We start from the raw sequence: 16308 nt of genomic DNA, 5'->3' as shown, positions 1-16308 counted from the left end.
CCTAATTACTTGTATGAATAACAAATAACCCAATGGGCTTCTTTTTATTTGGATTTTGGGCCTCAGTCCATGCTACCAACCTGCTTTCCAACCAACCCCATTCCAATTTTTGAATGTATCAACCTTTTTACATACCGTCCTCTAACATAAGATTGACGAATAAAATAGTCCAAAATTAACATTTAATTATATTTTTATTTTAATAATCCGATAACTTATGATGAATACTGATATACAAGTTATCATCCCCTAAAACTAAAAGAATAAGAAAACACTAACTTTTTCCCGCTCAAATGCTCACATCTATAAGTGGGCCTTTTTTTACATATTACTATGTTGGGCTTAATGTACACTGTCAAATTATCTATATCATATACAAGTCCACTAAAATCTACCGTATAACATTAGTACGCTGTCAAATAATCCTAAATGGAGTAATATATCATAGAGGAATGTATATGCAGCAAATAAGTTCACCAATATCAATTAAAATATGCACAAAATATCCAAATTTTACATATCTTTGTAATTGATGGGGCATATTCTGCACCGCTGACCAAGTCAACACACTGAGCAAGGTCAAAGATATCCACAGCAAGTCAACGACTTAGATAGCCTAGCCGATGCATCCCATCGGCCGCCACACTGGTCTCGGCGTGACAACTCACCGGGGACACACATCCGCGTACTCATATCCAAGACCCCTCGGCGGCGAGTCAACTTTGTCCGCCGGCCTGCCATAGGTCCCTCGGCCGAGGGGTAGATCAGTCTTTCCACCTGCTAGCCACTTGGCCACTTGGCCACTACGTGACAAAAGGTGAAAGTCTATAAATACTCCTCAACCTTCATTGAGGAAAGGATCTCACAATCATAACCTAAATACACTATTCATTTGGTAATATCTCCTTTATCTCTCTACAATACATATCTAGCCAAGTAACACAAATTTAATCCTTTAAGTTTACCGACTTGAGCGTCGGAGTGAGTACGCTTGGCACACACCAAGCCCTCGCCTGTTCATTGTTGCAGGAGAGGCCGAGAGGAACGATAGGAGCAAGAAGGATTCAACTCAAGACATTATTCTACAAGCCACGGTGTAACTAATCACTGCTCTGGAATTATACCCGGAACAATTGGCGCCGTCTGTGGGGAAAGACACTAGAAGCTAGTCACATTCATTCCCAAAACAAAAAAAAAACACAAAAACCCACCCAAAAAGCTAAGAAAATGTCGAAACAGCAAGAGGTGTTCGTAACCGACGAGCCCCTCCACCCGGATGATACCTTCAACAATTGAGTCGAGCGACCCTCCACCTATGAGTAATCCAACCGGAGTTCGGGATGCCGATAATGCCGATACGCCATTGCCCAACCAACCAGTCACCATCATGGGACATGTGGTTGACATAGCAAAAACCGAAAATGGTCCTGGACCTAATTAGCAATGCGTCTCACGCTCACACTTTGTCACACCGACAAGAGCGGCGGAAACCACCCAGAGACCAGGGCCCAAAACGTGACTCCGAGAAATCTGAACGGAGCACTAGGAGAAGTTGACCCAGTCAAGACGCCGGGGGAGCCCAAAGTGGGCACGGTAGACCTAAGTCCTTCCCGCACTCGCGGAAGGACAGCGTCCCCGCCACACGAACGAGGCATATCCCAAAGGAGCCAGAGGAGTCCGACTCGGCGAGTTGGAGAAGGAGTCATAGTCGAAGAAGGAGCCCCTCCCGCTACGAGGGGAGAAGCCCGGATAGGGATGCGAGGAGCCGATCGCCACGTGTCATTCAACACGTGGTCTGGCAACCCCTCAACGCCTACGTCCTAGAAGTCCCGGTGCAAACAAGCTAAAACGCCACCCCTATCATACAAGGGGGATAGCGATCCACCACCACGCCGAGGCTTTCGAGTCTTACATGTCGGTATGGGAGCAGCCCGACGAGGTCTGGTGCCGAATTTTCCCAACAACCCTGCATGGGATGGCTCAGAGCTGGTACAAAGGGCTTCCCGATGGCTCGGTGTACTACTACGCCGACCTGAAGGGCGCTTTCCTAACCCGGACTCTGCGCAATAAGAGAAGGGCCGTAGAGACCTCCGACCTCCTAACTATCGACAGAGGGGGGGGCGAGTCTCTCCGAAGCTACGTGAAGAGGTTTGATGGAAAGGTCCAGAGATTCGAGAAATTAATCCCGAGCCGGCGGCCTTCGCGATGAAGGGCCTCCCGAGGGGAGCCTTAAAAACGAGCTCATCAAGAGCGGAGGCCTAGGCCGGGACGCCGCCGGGAAGGCGGCGACCAGGCCATCAAGGTAGAAGACTATCACAAGACTGGTAGATCCCAGCGAAGCCGAGCACTCGAAAAAGAGGAGTCACCTGCGGAGATGGCCAGACGAAGAACGCCGCGACAACAACGGTTCGCGGTCCGATGGAAAACGCCGTGAGAATAACAGATCACGGTCGGACAGATCCGACCGGAGGCAAGACTCGGTGGGCGCCGGGTGGAATTCGGGAACGTACCACCGGAGGCGGTATAGTGAAAAACCCCCTCGTCGTATCGGCCCGAGGTCTTCGCCCGAGCAAAACGAGGGCCGAGAAGTGGGAGAGACCCCCAAGCCAAAAAGTGACGGTGACACGAGCCGATCTTTGTGAGTACCACGGCCACACCGGCCATTTAACCAACGATCGCCGCCATCCGAAGAATGCCATAGAAGAACCGATCCGGAAGGGAAGCCTCGGCAAGTACGTCGCAAAGGCCAAAAGACCGACGCCGGCGGTTCGATAAAAAGTCCGTTTTCGAACGGATAGGAGTGATTCACGTTGTCATCGGGGGCAACGAGAACGGGGGGTCCGCTCATGGGCACAAACGACACCTAAACGAGCTATATCAGGCCATCAACTTTGTGCCCAACTCAGGGATCCCCTCTGCGAGCATCCCCGACATGACTATTGGAAGAAAGGACTACGAAGGGGTCATCGCCCCTCACAAATGACCCGCTCGTAGTCAATTTAGACATATCCAACCACCTGTCAAGAGGTGCCGATTGACACAAAGCATACACGAACATCATGTTTAGAGAATGCTTCCTCGGCCTCGGCTCAAGATCAAAGACTTAAGCCCTCGCACCAACCCGCTATATACAGCTTTTAAAGGGGCCGGCCTGGTACCACTGGGGTCAATTAGGCTCCCGGTGAGATTCGGCGAAAAGACGTCAGCCAAGAACGTCCTAGCCGAGTTTGTGGTCATCGACGGCTCGTCCGCATACAACGTCCTCATAGGCCGGGTCACCCTAAGCGAGGCCGACGCAGTGATGTCCATCCGGGCCCTAACACTGATGTACGTCTCGGACCGGGGGGAAGCGCATAAGCTCGTCTCCAAAGACGAGAAGGATGAGGTGATCAACGTCCAGATAGCTGCCCGAGGATGCAACATGCGGTCCTCAAAGAGGCGAGAAAGTCCGAAAAGGGAAGAGTCCGTCCTTGCAGCAGGAGGACGACCAAATGGATACAACTAGGGGCTGACTGAGGAAGTGCGCCTGTAATGAGCCGGTAGGGCATCGGTAATCTCGTAAGAATTTATGTAGCCGCGGAGGTGTCCAAAATATCTGTGGACACCCCAACGCATGTTTTCACCTAATGAGAAACCATCAAGCCTTCGATCAAAGCGAAATTTTCCCATCGCTTATCTATCAAGATACCGACGCCGCTCACACCGTCATACCGACAAGAGCGGCAGTCGTTGCGAAGACATTAGCGCCGTCGCAGTCACCCCAAGTAGTAGACGCCACGGCAGCCACCCCAAGAGGTAGACTCCGTCGCAGCTCACTCCAAGTGGTAGACGCCACGTAACACGCTATCAAGAAACAGACGCCGCTCACACTGTCATACCGACAAGAGCGGCAAGCGTTGCGAAGACATTAGCGCTGTCGCAGTCACCCCAAGTAGACGCCACGGCAGCCACCCCAAGAGGTAGACTCGTCAGCCACTCCAAGTGGTAGACGCCACGTAACACGCTATCAAGATACCGACGCCGCTCACACCGTCATACCGACAAGAGCGGCAATCGTTGCGAAGACATTAGCGCCGTCGCAGCCACCCCAAGTAGTAGACGCCACGGCAGCACCCCAAGAGGTAGACTCCGTCGCATCACTCCAAGTGGTAGACGCCACGTAACACGCTATCAAGAAATGTACGCCGCTCACACCGTCATACCGACAAGAGCGGCAGTCGTTGCGAAGACATTAGCGCCGTCGCAGTCACCCCAAGTAGTAGACGCCACGGCAGTCACCCCAAGAGGTAGACGCCGTCGCAGCCACTCCAAGTGGTAGACGCCACGTAACACGCTATCAAGAAATAGACGCGCTCACACCGTCATACCGACAAGAGCGGCAACAAGCGAAGAACTACGGGCCCGTCGCAGCATCACCCCAAGTAGTAGACGCCACGGCAGTCACCCCAAGAGGTAGACGCCGTCGCAGCCACTCCAAGTGGTAGACGCCACGTAACACGCTATTAAGAACCAACGCCGCTTCCCGGTCAATCCAACAAGAGCCATCGCACATTACACTCGCAAAAACATTCAAAGTGTCGTGGAAGCGTTGAAACACAACAGATACGTACTCAAAAAACGGCCCCGGCCAAGCCGAGGCGAAAACAAGAAGGGCGCTCAATTAAGAATACAGGAAGACAACTCTGATAGAGATGAGATAAAGACCACGGCCAGGCCGCAGGCGAAAGAAACGAATTATTATTAGAAGATAAGTTACAAGATTTACAAGTGAGAAGAATACAGACGACGGTCGTCCCCGCGGGGATAATCCGAGACACAACCTACTAAAAGTTGTACAAAAAGCAAAGGCTACGATTATACCAAGAGATAGCGGGAAGGAAGAGCCGAGTAATTGGCCCACGGACAAATGGCGATCGATCACCAAACTTGTTCTCATCAAAAGACATGTTAGTGAGGAGTCAAAACAGATCTGCTTTGTGAACTTGCTCTCTTAGGCTCGCTTCGCTCCCGCCATCGCATCGGCGGCCGCATCTTCCCCATGAGGGCAACCCAAAGACTTCTCTAGCGGCCTCGGCCTTGGCCTCGGCATCCTCAAAGTGCCCTCATCCTTTCGGCCTCCTCCTTAGCCACCCTAGCCCTCTCAAAGAAGAGCCGCTTTCTCCGCGGCCGCCTCCCCCTCCATCTTCGCCTTCGCCGCCTCTTTGGCGCCTCCACCGCGGCTTTCTCCTTAGCCGCGACTCGTCATCAAGCGAAGACGTCGAACCTGTCCCACGGGAAGGAGCCATCAAGAGGGAAAAGCTCCCCGATAACTTCCCGGCAAGATCTTCGGCCAAGTCCCGGAACTCGGCGCACAGTTTGGGGAGCATGACGGTTTGGAGCATATCGACGTCCGCCTCCTTTTGCTTGATGATGGCCTCTTTGCCATGAATCGGCTCGGCTGGGCCTTAAACATGCCCCCGTATTGATCCTTCGCTGGAGACGGAGGTCGGCACGCTTCGAGCAAGGCTACATTCCTCCAAAGGCCCTTCGCGGCCTTCGGTTGCCGCGGCCTCGGCCTTAGCTCTCTCGAAGAAGGACCTCCTTTTCGGCGTCCTCCCGGAGCTTTCGCTCGGCAAGAGCGCCTTCTCAAGATCTCCCCGAGCTTCGCTCATTATGGAGACTCGGCCGCCGACGCAGCCACCCTTAGTGGCATTACACTCGAAACAAACTCGAGCAATGACCCTCTCCCCGCTCCTTGGGCGAGCCCCGGAGCCACGTTCCACCTCGCCGACTCCCCTAATCGCTTTGTGCCTTCCTCTATAAGCCGGGAGACGGAAGCCTTCCGGGGGGAGGAACGGCGATGGTACTTTTTGCCACCAGCCTGGGGGGGAGAAGGAAACCTTCGGGGATGAAGAAGTGACGGTGGCGCCCGATCGCGAGCTCGCGAGAAGCCCACCGCCCGCCGCCCAACGTGAGCGATGGCCGATCGCGGGCGATCTGCAAAAATTCAATTAAAGCATCGGTATCAACCGACTTATCAGAACACCTAATGGCACGGCTAAGTTTAAACCACGGGATAGACGGATACCATGTCCGGCCTTCTTGGCCGAGAAGGCACTTCCTTGCCAGCAGCAGAAGCCGTCCTTTTCCTCCTACAGATAAGGGGAGATCCCTCTGCATCAGAGTCCCCCTCATCAGGAATATCAACAATCTCCACCTTCTTAGGGGAGAGGACGGGAGTTGAAACCGGTTTCGACGCCGTCTTCCGCGTCCGACGCACTACGCCGCTAATCACCCGGCTGCGCCTCCTCCTTGCTCAAGCCCTTCACCGGCTGTTCCATGAGGTCATTCGGCGACGTCCTGCGATCATGGGCCAGAGCCTTGGGATGCAAGTTAGCAACGGTTTTGTCTTTATGCAGCCCCATTCTCCGAAGAAGATCCTCAGATAGGTCCGGTCCGAAGTGGTCTGCAAAAGAAACAAAGAATCAAGAAGAGGAAATAAATCGAAGTCCGAGAAAACAGGAGCATTGAGAGCGGTGACGGGCCTCACACCGACCCCACTCACCTGCGCGCCAGGGCCGGTATGAGGCCGACGTAGCAAAGTGGCTCATCCCGGAGAGAATGATCTGCGTCGGGGGAATCCATCTTTTCGGCACCCCACTCTTGTCCACCTCGAAGAGCCTCATCGCCAACCTCTCATTCTCCTTCGGATGGACCTGCTGGCATCCATTTTCAGATGTTTCCGGGTGACCCATCTGTCATGCTCCGCCCTAGTCTCACACCGCAAATTAACCTGGTCTTTGGAAGGAGCGGGCGGCGGATAGTCGTCCGGTACCTTAACGTACACCCACCGACCCCCGCCGGTCCTTGCAAGAAGAGAGCTTGTCAACAGAGACGTAACCTTGCTCCGTTTGCACGCTGTACCATCCGACACGGCCAGAGATTGATGGTTTCGAGATAATGAAGTCGACGGAATAAATTCACCGTCGAGCCTCTCCCTTGAAGAGACAAAGCCGACGAAACCGATTATGGTTCTCATGGCCAACGGGTGCGATTGGGCAACGGCAACGTTCATGGCCTTAATTATGGCCATAACATACCCATTCAGGGGAAACCGGAGACCATACTCCAAATGCCGCATGTACACACGGTGTGGCTCAGCGGAGGACAACAGACGGACCGACCCTCCCCGGGGATGACAATTTCGTATCCACTACCGAAGAAAAAATGGCCCTCGAAAAGTTTCTCGCCGGAACAACTGGCAAGCTTATGGGACCAAACACGGTCAAGGCGAACCTTACGGGCATCACCGTGATCCATGACGTCTTGCCTCTCATTAGGACGAGGCCCTTCCTCCTCCTCACCAAAATCATCACCAAAATCACCACAAGAATCTTCATCCTCCCATTCCTCCGAATCCGAGGATCAACCTCGGAGAAGGAGACCTAGGACCCTCCGACACGGCCCACTAGGTCCAAAGATCGGCGAAAGACATGTTCACAACAAATTACTAGCAAAGAAAAGAAAAATTCGTTTGTTTACCTTCAAAGGAAAAAGTGCTAGCCGGATCAAAAACTCTGAAGATTGGAAGAAAAAAGAAGCCCTTCAGTTGAGCAAGATGAAATTTTGAAGAAAATTTGAGAAAATGAAATTAGTGACCAAAATCACGGAAAAACGGCCCTATTTATAGGGAAAAAGCCCATAATAAAGGGCCAATCGAGCACGACCCATGAAGCAACAACCAATCAACGAGCAAACACGTGTCGAGCATGCAACCACGGAATGTCAATCGTCGCAACGCTTAAACGTCAATCAATGCAACAGTGACCAAGCGTCTTCAACACGCCCGTTCACATCCCTTCAACTATTCATTTTCCTCAACAAATTCCTAGGTATCTGGTCTCCGCCGCCACCTTATCAACCAAGCTAGGAAGCACGGCCGGGGCAATCAAAATCAACCTAAGCACTCTCGGCCTTTGGTCACGGCCGGCGTCATATTCTTTTTTCCACATCGAGTGCCCTTTACGCATCCATGTGGAGGGGGGATATGGTATACGGCACGGCCTAGCAAGAGCCACGCCGATGCACAAGAAGAAGCCGATGCTGAAAATTTCTAAAAATTACTTGTGCAGAATACATGCTCAACGTACATCGGAGCCCATACCACGGCATAGACTACGCCGGGGCAAATTGATGGGGCATATTCGCACCGCACCGACCACCAGTCAACACACCGAGCAAGGTCAAAGATATCCACAAAGAAGTCAACGACTTAGATAGCCTAGCCGATGCATCCCATCGCCACACAGGTCTCGGCGTGACAACAACTCGCGCAAATGGGACACACATCCGCGTACTCATATCCAAGACCCCTCGGCGGCGAGTCAACTTTGTCCGCCGGCCTGCCATAGGTCCCTCGGCCGAGGGGTAGATCAGTCTTTCCACCTGCTAGCCACTTGGCCACTTGGCCACTACGTGACAAAAGGTGAAAGTCTATAAATACTCCTCAACCTTCATTGAGGAAAGGATCTCACAATCATAACCTAAATACACTATTCATTTGGTAATATCTCCTTTATCTCTCTACAATACATATCTAGCCAAGTAACACAGCTTAATCCTTTAAGTTTACTGACTTGAGCGTCGGAGTGAGTACGCTTGGCACACGGCCAAGCCCTCGCCTTCGTTCATTGTTGCAGGAGAGGCCGAGAGGAACGATAGGAGCAAGAAGGATTCAACTCAAGACATTATTCTACAAGCCACGGGTGGTAACTAATCACTGCTCTGGAATTATACCCGGAACAGTAATAAAAATATACAGCAAAATTATTCCTAATTATACTACTGAATAAAATTTTACATATCTTTGTAAAAATACATTCCTAATTATACTACTCAATAAAATCTTTCAATATACCCCCAACAACCTCTCCATAGTTAAGATCTTTTGATGAATCAAATATGGTAGCATAAACATGTCGTACAAAATATATTGAGATGGTAGCATATACTTATTTATGAATATTTTTTGCTGAAATTTTATTCTCTCCCAAAATACCAATTTCTATTGCTATATATCACTAACATTATAACGTACATTAGAACTTATAATAAGTACAACTCATTTATACAAATATCTTAAATGACCACTATATAAGCAAAACTCACAAATATTATTCTTTAGCTCTTAAATACTGTGCTTTAGTACGGGATCTCAACTAGTTGAAAATAATAAGTTATCAAAATAAAATATTTTTATATGTTTATTTACTAATTTAGTGTTCTTGGCTAGTTCAATGAATAAAATGATTTCGAATCAGATTTAGTTGTTAGAGAAAGGTGGCAAGACATTAGAATGAAAAAATAGACATTAGCCAGACGTTTAAATGTTTGATCAATTATATATAGTATATTGTTAATTAGGCAGATTTGTTTGCACATTGTTAGTAGTTTCTGTTTAGGGTCATCAATAAATTAAAGTGCAACCGACATAACTTAGATGATCACAAGATAAGCAAATTGATTAGTCATAATCATATATACCTAACTTAGAGAAAAACAATAATGACCCGTTTTATACGATACTTGATGTTCAATTAATACGTTTCTATGCTTGATTATTTTTGTCATAAAATACATGACAAAATATCATTAATAAATCCGGCGTAACACTTATGATAGGTTTTATAAGGGAGGAGATATAATACATAAATGATTCTTATTATTGATAATATTCTTCTGATATGAATACATGAGACCGTATTTATAGTACTAATTCTTACCTTAAGGTTTAACCCTAGATCTAGAATATACTAACTTATTCTGTAAGACAATAATAATATCTCTTATTTTATACTCACACAATATTTATCATATTGTGTTTCCTAATCTTACCCTAGATACTTTATTACCCTCCCTCAAACTTATGGTAATTTGACCCAAATTTCCATGAGTTTGAAATTACAATACAATAATTAATAAGAAAAAAACATGACGACTTTTCTTCGTCTTCATTATCTTCTTCTTCATAGGTGCGTATACGACCCGCCGGCCACGATAATGCGTAATCGACTCGCCAGTCAAGATAATTGCGTAACTCGCCAGTACAATAGTACTATACGAGGGGTAACAGCCTACCCGCTCATATAAGTAAAAACTCATGTCTCACGACATATAATCAATACGCCTCGTCTAACCATACGAAGAGAGCCGAAACGTGCTACAAACCGGTAGCTTATACTCCTTTTGTTTATAAGATACTCTTGTCTTACGACAAATAGATAAACAATACGCCTCGTCTCACGACACGAGGAGAACCGGAAATATTGTAGTACCAGTACGGGTCAAAGACCAAGTAATCGGACATTGAGTAACATACTCAATTATAAGAGAAAACATCAAGGCAAATATGGCGCCTCAATGGGAAGAGCACTGACATCATCACACCACCATCTCTGTTTTGTACAAAAACGAACGTACGAAATAAGGATTAAGGGTAACGTAATTTGACAATAAATAACGAAATCCCGCCGGTAGGTTTCTTACGACATTATTAACCTACCGGCGAGGTAGCGGAAGCGATTTTCTAGAGTCCTCAGGAAAGAGGCTCTGATACCATGATAGGTTTTATAAGGGAGGAGATATAATACATAAATGATTCTTATTATTGATAATATTCTTCTGATATGAATACATGAGACCGTATTTATAGTACTAATTCTTACCTTAAGGTTTAACCCTAGATCTAGAATATACTAACTTATTCTGTAAGACAATAATAATATCTCTTATTTTATACTCACACAATATTTATCATATTGTGTTTCCTAATCTTACCCTAGATACCTTATTAACTTAATTTTAGTTTCATTCATATTTTGGAATATAATAGAAGATAGGGGATACAAGTTTTTGTGTTAGTCGAAATGATGGGATTCTTACTTTGGAGGGTGGCTTAGCTACGACGGAGTATAAGATGCATGCGACATGGAAAACATCCAACTAACATTAATAGTTGTCATGTAAATATGAAAAATGTAAAAGTAAAAGTAAAATGCATAAAGCGTAATAGATTATACTTCGTAGATGAGAAGGGTGTTTGTGTTTCCGTTGCTTAATTAATTGCGTTATTATGTCTACCGCACCGCTTTGGTGTGAGGTCAAGTGTCGGAAGCAAAGAGTAATGAGAGTGTGAGGTGAGTAGTTGCATATTTAATGTCCAACCTCATACATATGTTATTTGTTATGTGTCCAACCCCTTCGTCTACGTGTGGATCCAATCTTAAATAATACTCCTAACTACTACTACTACTATTGTATATGCGCATGTGTATTACTTGTATTATTTTCCTTATTAAAAAAATTAAATAATTCATGAATGAAAATGAGATAGCATTATTCTGTGTATTCAATGTGAACTCACCACCACTATATTCGTGTTGAATTATTTTATTAGTTATGTTATTGAAGTATTTTATATGAATAGGCCGGTGGTACTAAAACTCAATACACTTGCTCAGAAAGATCAGTTGACGGAAAATAGAACATAAACGTGGGAGTATGTAACATTGCACTCAAATCTCGTATCAAGTGTTAATAATAGCCGGCTCAATAAACCATTCATGCACACGTTTGACTTTTACATTTACATTATTATGATGCATCAATTATGCAATAATGCAACGTAGTATAGAATAATAATCATGCAAATAACGGTAACACCACTTCCCCTCCTACCAAATCTATTTATTTGTGTCATCCATCCCATATTGTTTCTTGTGTTTGTTCGCTACCTTTGTTATTGTGTATCCTATGTTTGTTTGTTTGTTAGCGTCCGGATACAATGCAAACACTATTTTCCAACAAACAAGCAATATGGAGTACTAATTTTGAATCATCAACTCATTATTTAACTAATACCTTCTAATCATGCAAATACAGTAATTGTCTTCTATAATGTGGTACCCTATTATCTAGTCAACATTGACTAGGAAATGTATTACTCGTATTAAGACTCCGTTAATTCTCTTGCCCTATTTTTAAGAATCCGTTAGTGGTAACTAGAGTTGACAAAGCTGATCCAACTTAAGAAATCTGACTCAACCTGCTCCGTTGTAAATTGAAGCATATCCGATAACCGATATGACATATAGTTACTGATTACCGATAACAGTTACATTTTGTCTCAACTCAATCTGAGATAGTCAACCTGGTTTAAAATGAGCCTAAAATGAGAATTTGAAAAGGGGGATGTTTGACACATGAACGTTAAAAAAAGGACAAAAGAGAGACTGAGAGAGAGAGAGAGCAGTAGATGATTAGTAGAAGTGAGATACTCAGTCCGTAGACAGTAAAATGAGTGTGTTATTCCCAAGACACATTAGAATAAGTTAAATATTATTATTCATAAATAAATTTATCAAATGTCACAAACACTGTCTTTCTCTGTCTAACAAGTAACAACCACCCCTTTAATTCAAACACACCATTCACCATTCACCATTCACCACCACCATTTCCGTCTTCTCTCATTCTATCTCTGTGCTTCAAACAACAATCCTGCTGCTTCTTCTTCTTCCTCTTTTGGTTATTCATTTTGAGTGCTTCTTATTCTTCATTTACTCGCATGACAACCTAATTAGCTCTAATACATACACCAACTACATACATTCTCTATCTACATTTCCCAGGTTTGTTGTCCTAATCACTTTTCATCTACCTTATTATACTTCTTCTTCTTCTTCTTCGTCCCAATCATTTATTTACCTTTCCATTAAAATAGATTAAACGATTGGGGCGGAAGGAGTCACTATAATTATATTGTTAGTATTATAGTCTACATAACTACTGTACATTTCAGCTGATATGCTATATATGCCAAATTACATTCTCTACTTTATGCTCTTAGCTTCAATTGTTAATTTGCCCTTTAATTTTCTTGCTTTTTGGTGGGCTTGTTTTTAAATTACATTACTTTAAACATTTTGGATCATTATCACTCCCTAAAAGATTCAATCTTTTAGATAAAGTTTGCACAAAATGTCAATTAGTATACCATCTGGAATAATTAAGAATCTCATCAATTTACTTAAAGTCATCATTTTTGAGCTCTTGATTCCTCTTCTCTGTGTATTCATTTATGTTACTTTTAATAATTCATGTAATTGCTTCAATGTTGATCAGTAAAACATAAACACTTGAGATCTTGTACATATATCTTGTACAAGGTATTATTATTGTTGTTTGTAGTTTTAATTGTGATTTATTTACACAAAGGAGACAGTAGAGACAAGTTGACCAGTGAATGTGCATGTGAGCCCCAAACTACATTTCTCTTAAATGTCTTACCAATAATTAATATCACCCCATTTTTCACTACATTCATTGTTTCTGAATATGGCATCCTTCTTGTTTTTATGCTACTACTACTACTATAATTATTTACTTCTATTATTAACAGATCCATGTGTTTATCATTTGCTTTTTAATATGTATAGTAGGGAGTAATGTACTTATTTTCACTTCACACAGATTTGCCTTATCAAAGTATAGTTTCCAGTTTGTATGATAATGCATGACTTAAACGATAATGCTAAAGAGTATAAAACCAATTTGGGAAGGCCCGTGTTGCATCCACATCTCAAACCCAAATGCATTCGTGTAAGGGGCGTGTTGAAATTATAAAACCAATCATAGGATTCCAATTTCCAACCATTAGCTCTAACTTTCGGTTGAATTGGTTTCTTGACAAATGAAAATCCCCCAATTTATACCTCTACTAATATAACTACTGAATAGTAAGTATACAAGTTACCCAATGTTTTGGCTTAAATAATACTTTAGTTTTATAACACTGACACCCTTAGTCCCTTACCCTCCGTGCCCAAAAAATTCGAGTCATGTGGTATATAATACCCTAGACTAACATGGCATAGACTAAGTAGAAGAGTTGTGATTTCAAATGAGTTACTTTGGTCAGTTAGTCATTGGGACAAGTGCTTCTGGATCCACAAGTGCTTCTGGTCAATCAATCAGGATTAGGATGATATCGGGTTGAACAATTTGGGTTATAGCAAGAAAATGTAATAGAGTATCATTTGTGGAACATAAATAAATAAATAGGCAGCATATCCAAAGATGCAGGTAAAGAGAAGGCCACTCTTGTCTGTTAAAGTTAGAATACATTATACATGTCAGTCAGGTCAACTTGTGTTGTTGTAGTACTCCGTAGGGTTAAAGGCCTTCATCACCATCTTTTGAGGGAAGTGGGCAAACTGTTTATAACACTAATCTTTTAAATGCTTTTGCTTTTGCACTTTCCAAAAAAACCAGCATGCTATGCTATTATCAAAACTAAACTTATTTCTTGATATCCAAATTTAACTTGTGTTTGATGATGTCCTAATCAAGAAACACCATATGTACATTCTCACTGAATAATTAACCACATAATACTTTTTTAATAGCTCGGATGTGGTTTTGATATGTTGCGTGCTTATATATTATGGCCGTATATAAAGATAGTTACGCAGGTTTTAGTTTACACATTCTAAGATAACATAAATGATGGTTGTGGTTACAAAATGTGAGTGATTCTAAGCATACTGAGCTATCATTTGATCTTACAGACAATCACCGGAAGGAAGGCTGAACTTGGGGTAGCAGAAGACATGCCGAGAACAAGGTATCCGCTGTGGTTGATGCTATGTGATAATAATGAGTCATATATGAGACCAACCAAATTCTTATGTGTCCCCTCAATTAATTATAGGTTTAACTAAGCAATATTAACTGACATTTTGGGTTTGTGATATTGAATGAATAGGGGAGCAGAAGTGCTTCAGAGGCCATCCCCAACAGGTCCAACACCACGAGGTCCACGACATCTAAGAACTGCAAGTTCTGATTCTGATCCACTGCATCAGCGGCCCATGACAGAAAGAAGTCCAAGGATTCTCGATCGCCGATCCCCAAAAGGGTCTCAGTCCGACCCAATCCCAGTCCATCAGAAGAAGTTGGGCACCAGAATAACAGATCTAGAGACTCAATTGGTACAAGCCCAACATGAGCTCAAAAATTTAAAACATCAGCTATCTTCTGCTGAAGCTGCAAAGAGGCGAGCCCAGGAAGAGCTCAACAAGAAGGGCATCGCCAAGAAACCGACTGTAGTTCGGAAAGTAGTCAAACGTGTTACAAAAATCCAAGAGAGGAACTCCAGGGACAGCCCTGATAATGAAGTTTCTGATGTTTTTGAGGTTCCAGCAGAAAAAATGCTTATGGAGTCAAAGGAAACTCACTCGCTGAAGGAGTGCTCGGAACTTAGAGAAGAAGAAAAACCCTCTTCTTGTAATGAAGTGGGTTTGAAGAAGGAAGATGTTGTAGTAGAGCAGTTTAAAGCTATGGTCGATGAGAAAGAGAAGGAAAATCAAACACTGAAGCAGCAATTAGAAGAAGCAAATTCAAAGGTCGCTGCAGGTCAAAGCAAGGAAGAGGAGCTCACAGTAAGATTGAGGCAATTAGAGCGGGAGTTGGAGACGAGCAAAAGCAAGGAAGGTGAGTTGAAGGACAGGCTACTTGAGAGTATAGCAAGTCGGGAAACGATGGATAATGAGATGAAGAAAATGAAGGTGCAAACAGAGCAATGGAAGAAGGCTGCTGATGCCGCTGCCAGCGTTCTAGCTGGTGGGGGTCGTATTTCTGACAGGTGTGCGTCGATGGATAACCACTTGAATGGAATTTTCGAACCACCTATTGATGGGTTTGGGGGTTTCCTTGGATCACCAGGGGGTGGGGATGATATTGATGACGGGTTTGGAAGGGAAAAGAAGAGGAGTTCGGGGATTAGAATGCTGGGAGACTTGTGGAAGAAGAAAGGGCAGAAGTAATAAGTCAATGCCGCCGCCTTGAACTTGAGACTAGTTGAGACTCCTAATTTTGTGGTGTTGATCATCAATATGGTTGCTTACCATTTAGGTTGGTTGGTTGGTTCTATGTTGTAAGTTATAGTTGGGTATGGCACTAGCTAGTGTAATGCTATATGGATATTCTCCTTCTCATTATGATGTACTCTTATCAGCTCTATGGATTGCACTTGGATATGTATCAAGATTATCAACTATTTTAGCTATTTGGTAACAAGATATTGGCTAGTAGAATGCGATTTCACGGGTGAAGGGTATTTAAATGCGGGTGAGCTTCCACCGGACTACATCTTAACTAGGAGCGTTTTAATGGCAGAAGTGACCCATAAAATCACAAGTGATCCCATATACAGTCGTGAGTCGTGACTCGTGATTACTGAGTACTTAACAGTCACACACTTATTTGATG

General features: G+C 44.4%; 1 protein-coding gene across 1 annotated transcript; it reads left to right on the top strand.

Annotated features, from left to right (window-relative positions):
- The first annotated feature begins 12290 nt into the window (after positions 1-12290).
- On the top strand, positions 12291-16094 carry LOC141656271 (interactor of constitutive active ROPs 4-like). The gene is made up of 3 exons (XM_074463098.1): positions 12291-12668; positions 14607-14662; positions 14804-16094. The coding sequence occupies exons 2-3, from the start codon at positions 14649-14651 to the stop codon at positions 15861-15863; spliced, it is 1074 nt and encodes a 357-aa protein (XP_074319199.1). The 5' UTR covers positions 12291-12668; positions 14607-14648; the 3' UTR covers positions 15864-16094.
- Positions 16095-16308: the final 214 nt, after the last annotated feature.

This window comes from Silene latifolia, chromosome 5 (genome assembly GCF_048544455.1).
Source record: "Silene latifolia isolate original U9 population chromosome 5, ASM4854445v1, whole genome shotgun sequence".
NCBI lineage: Eukaryota > Viridiplantae > Streptophyta > Magnoliopsida > Caryophyllales > Caryophyllaceae > Silene > Silene latifolia.
This window is presented reverse-complemented; position numbering and strand designations above follow the sequence as displayed.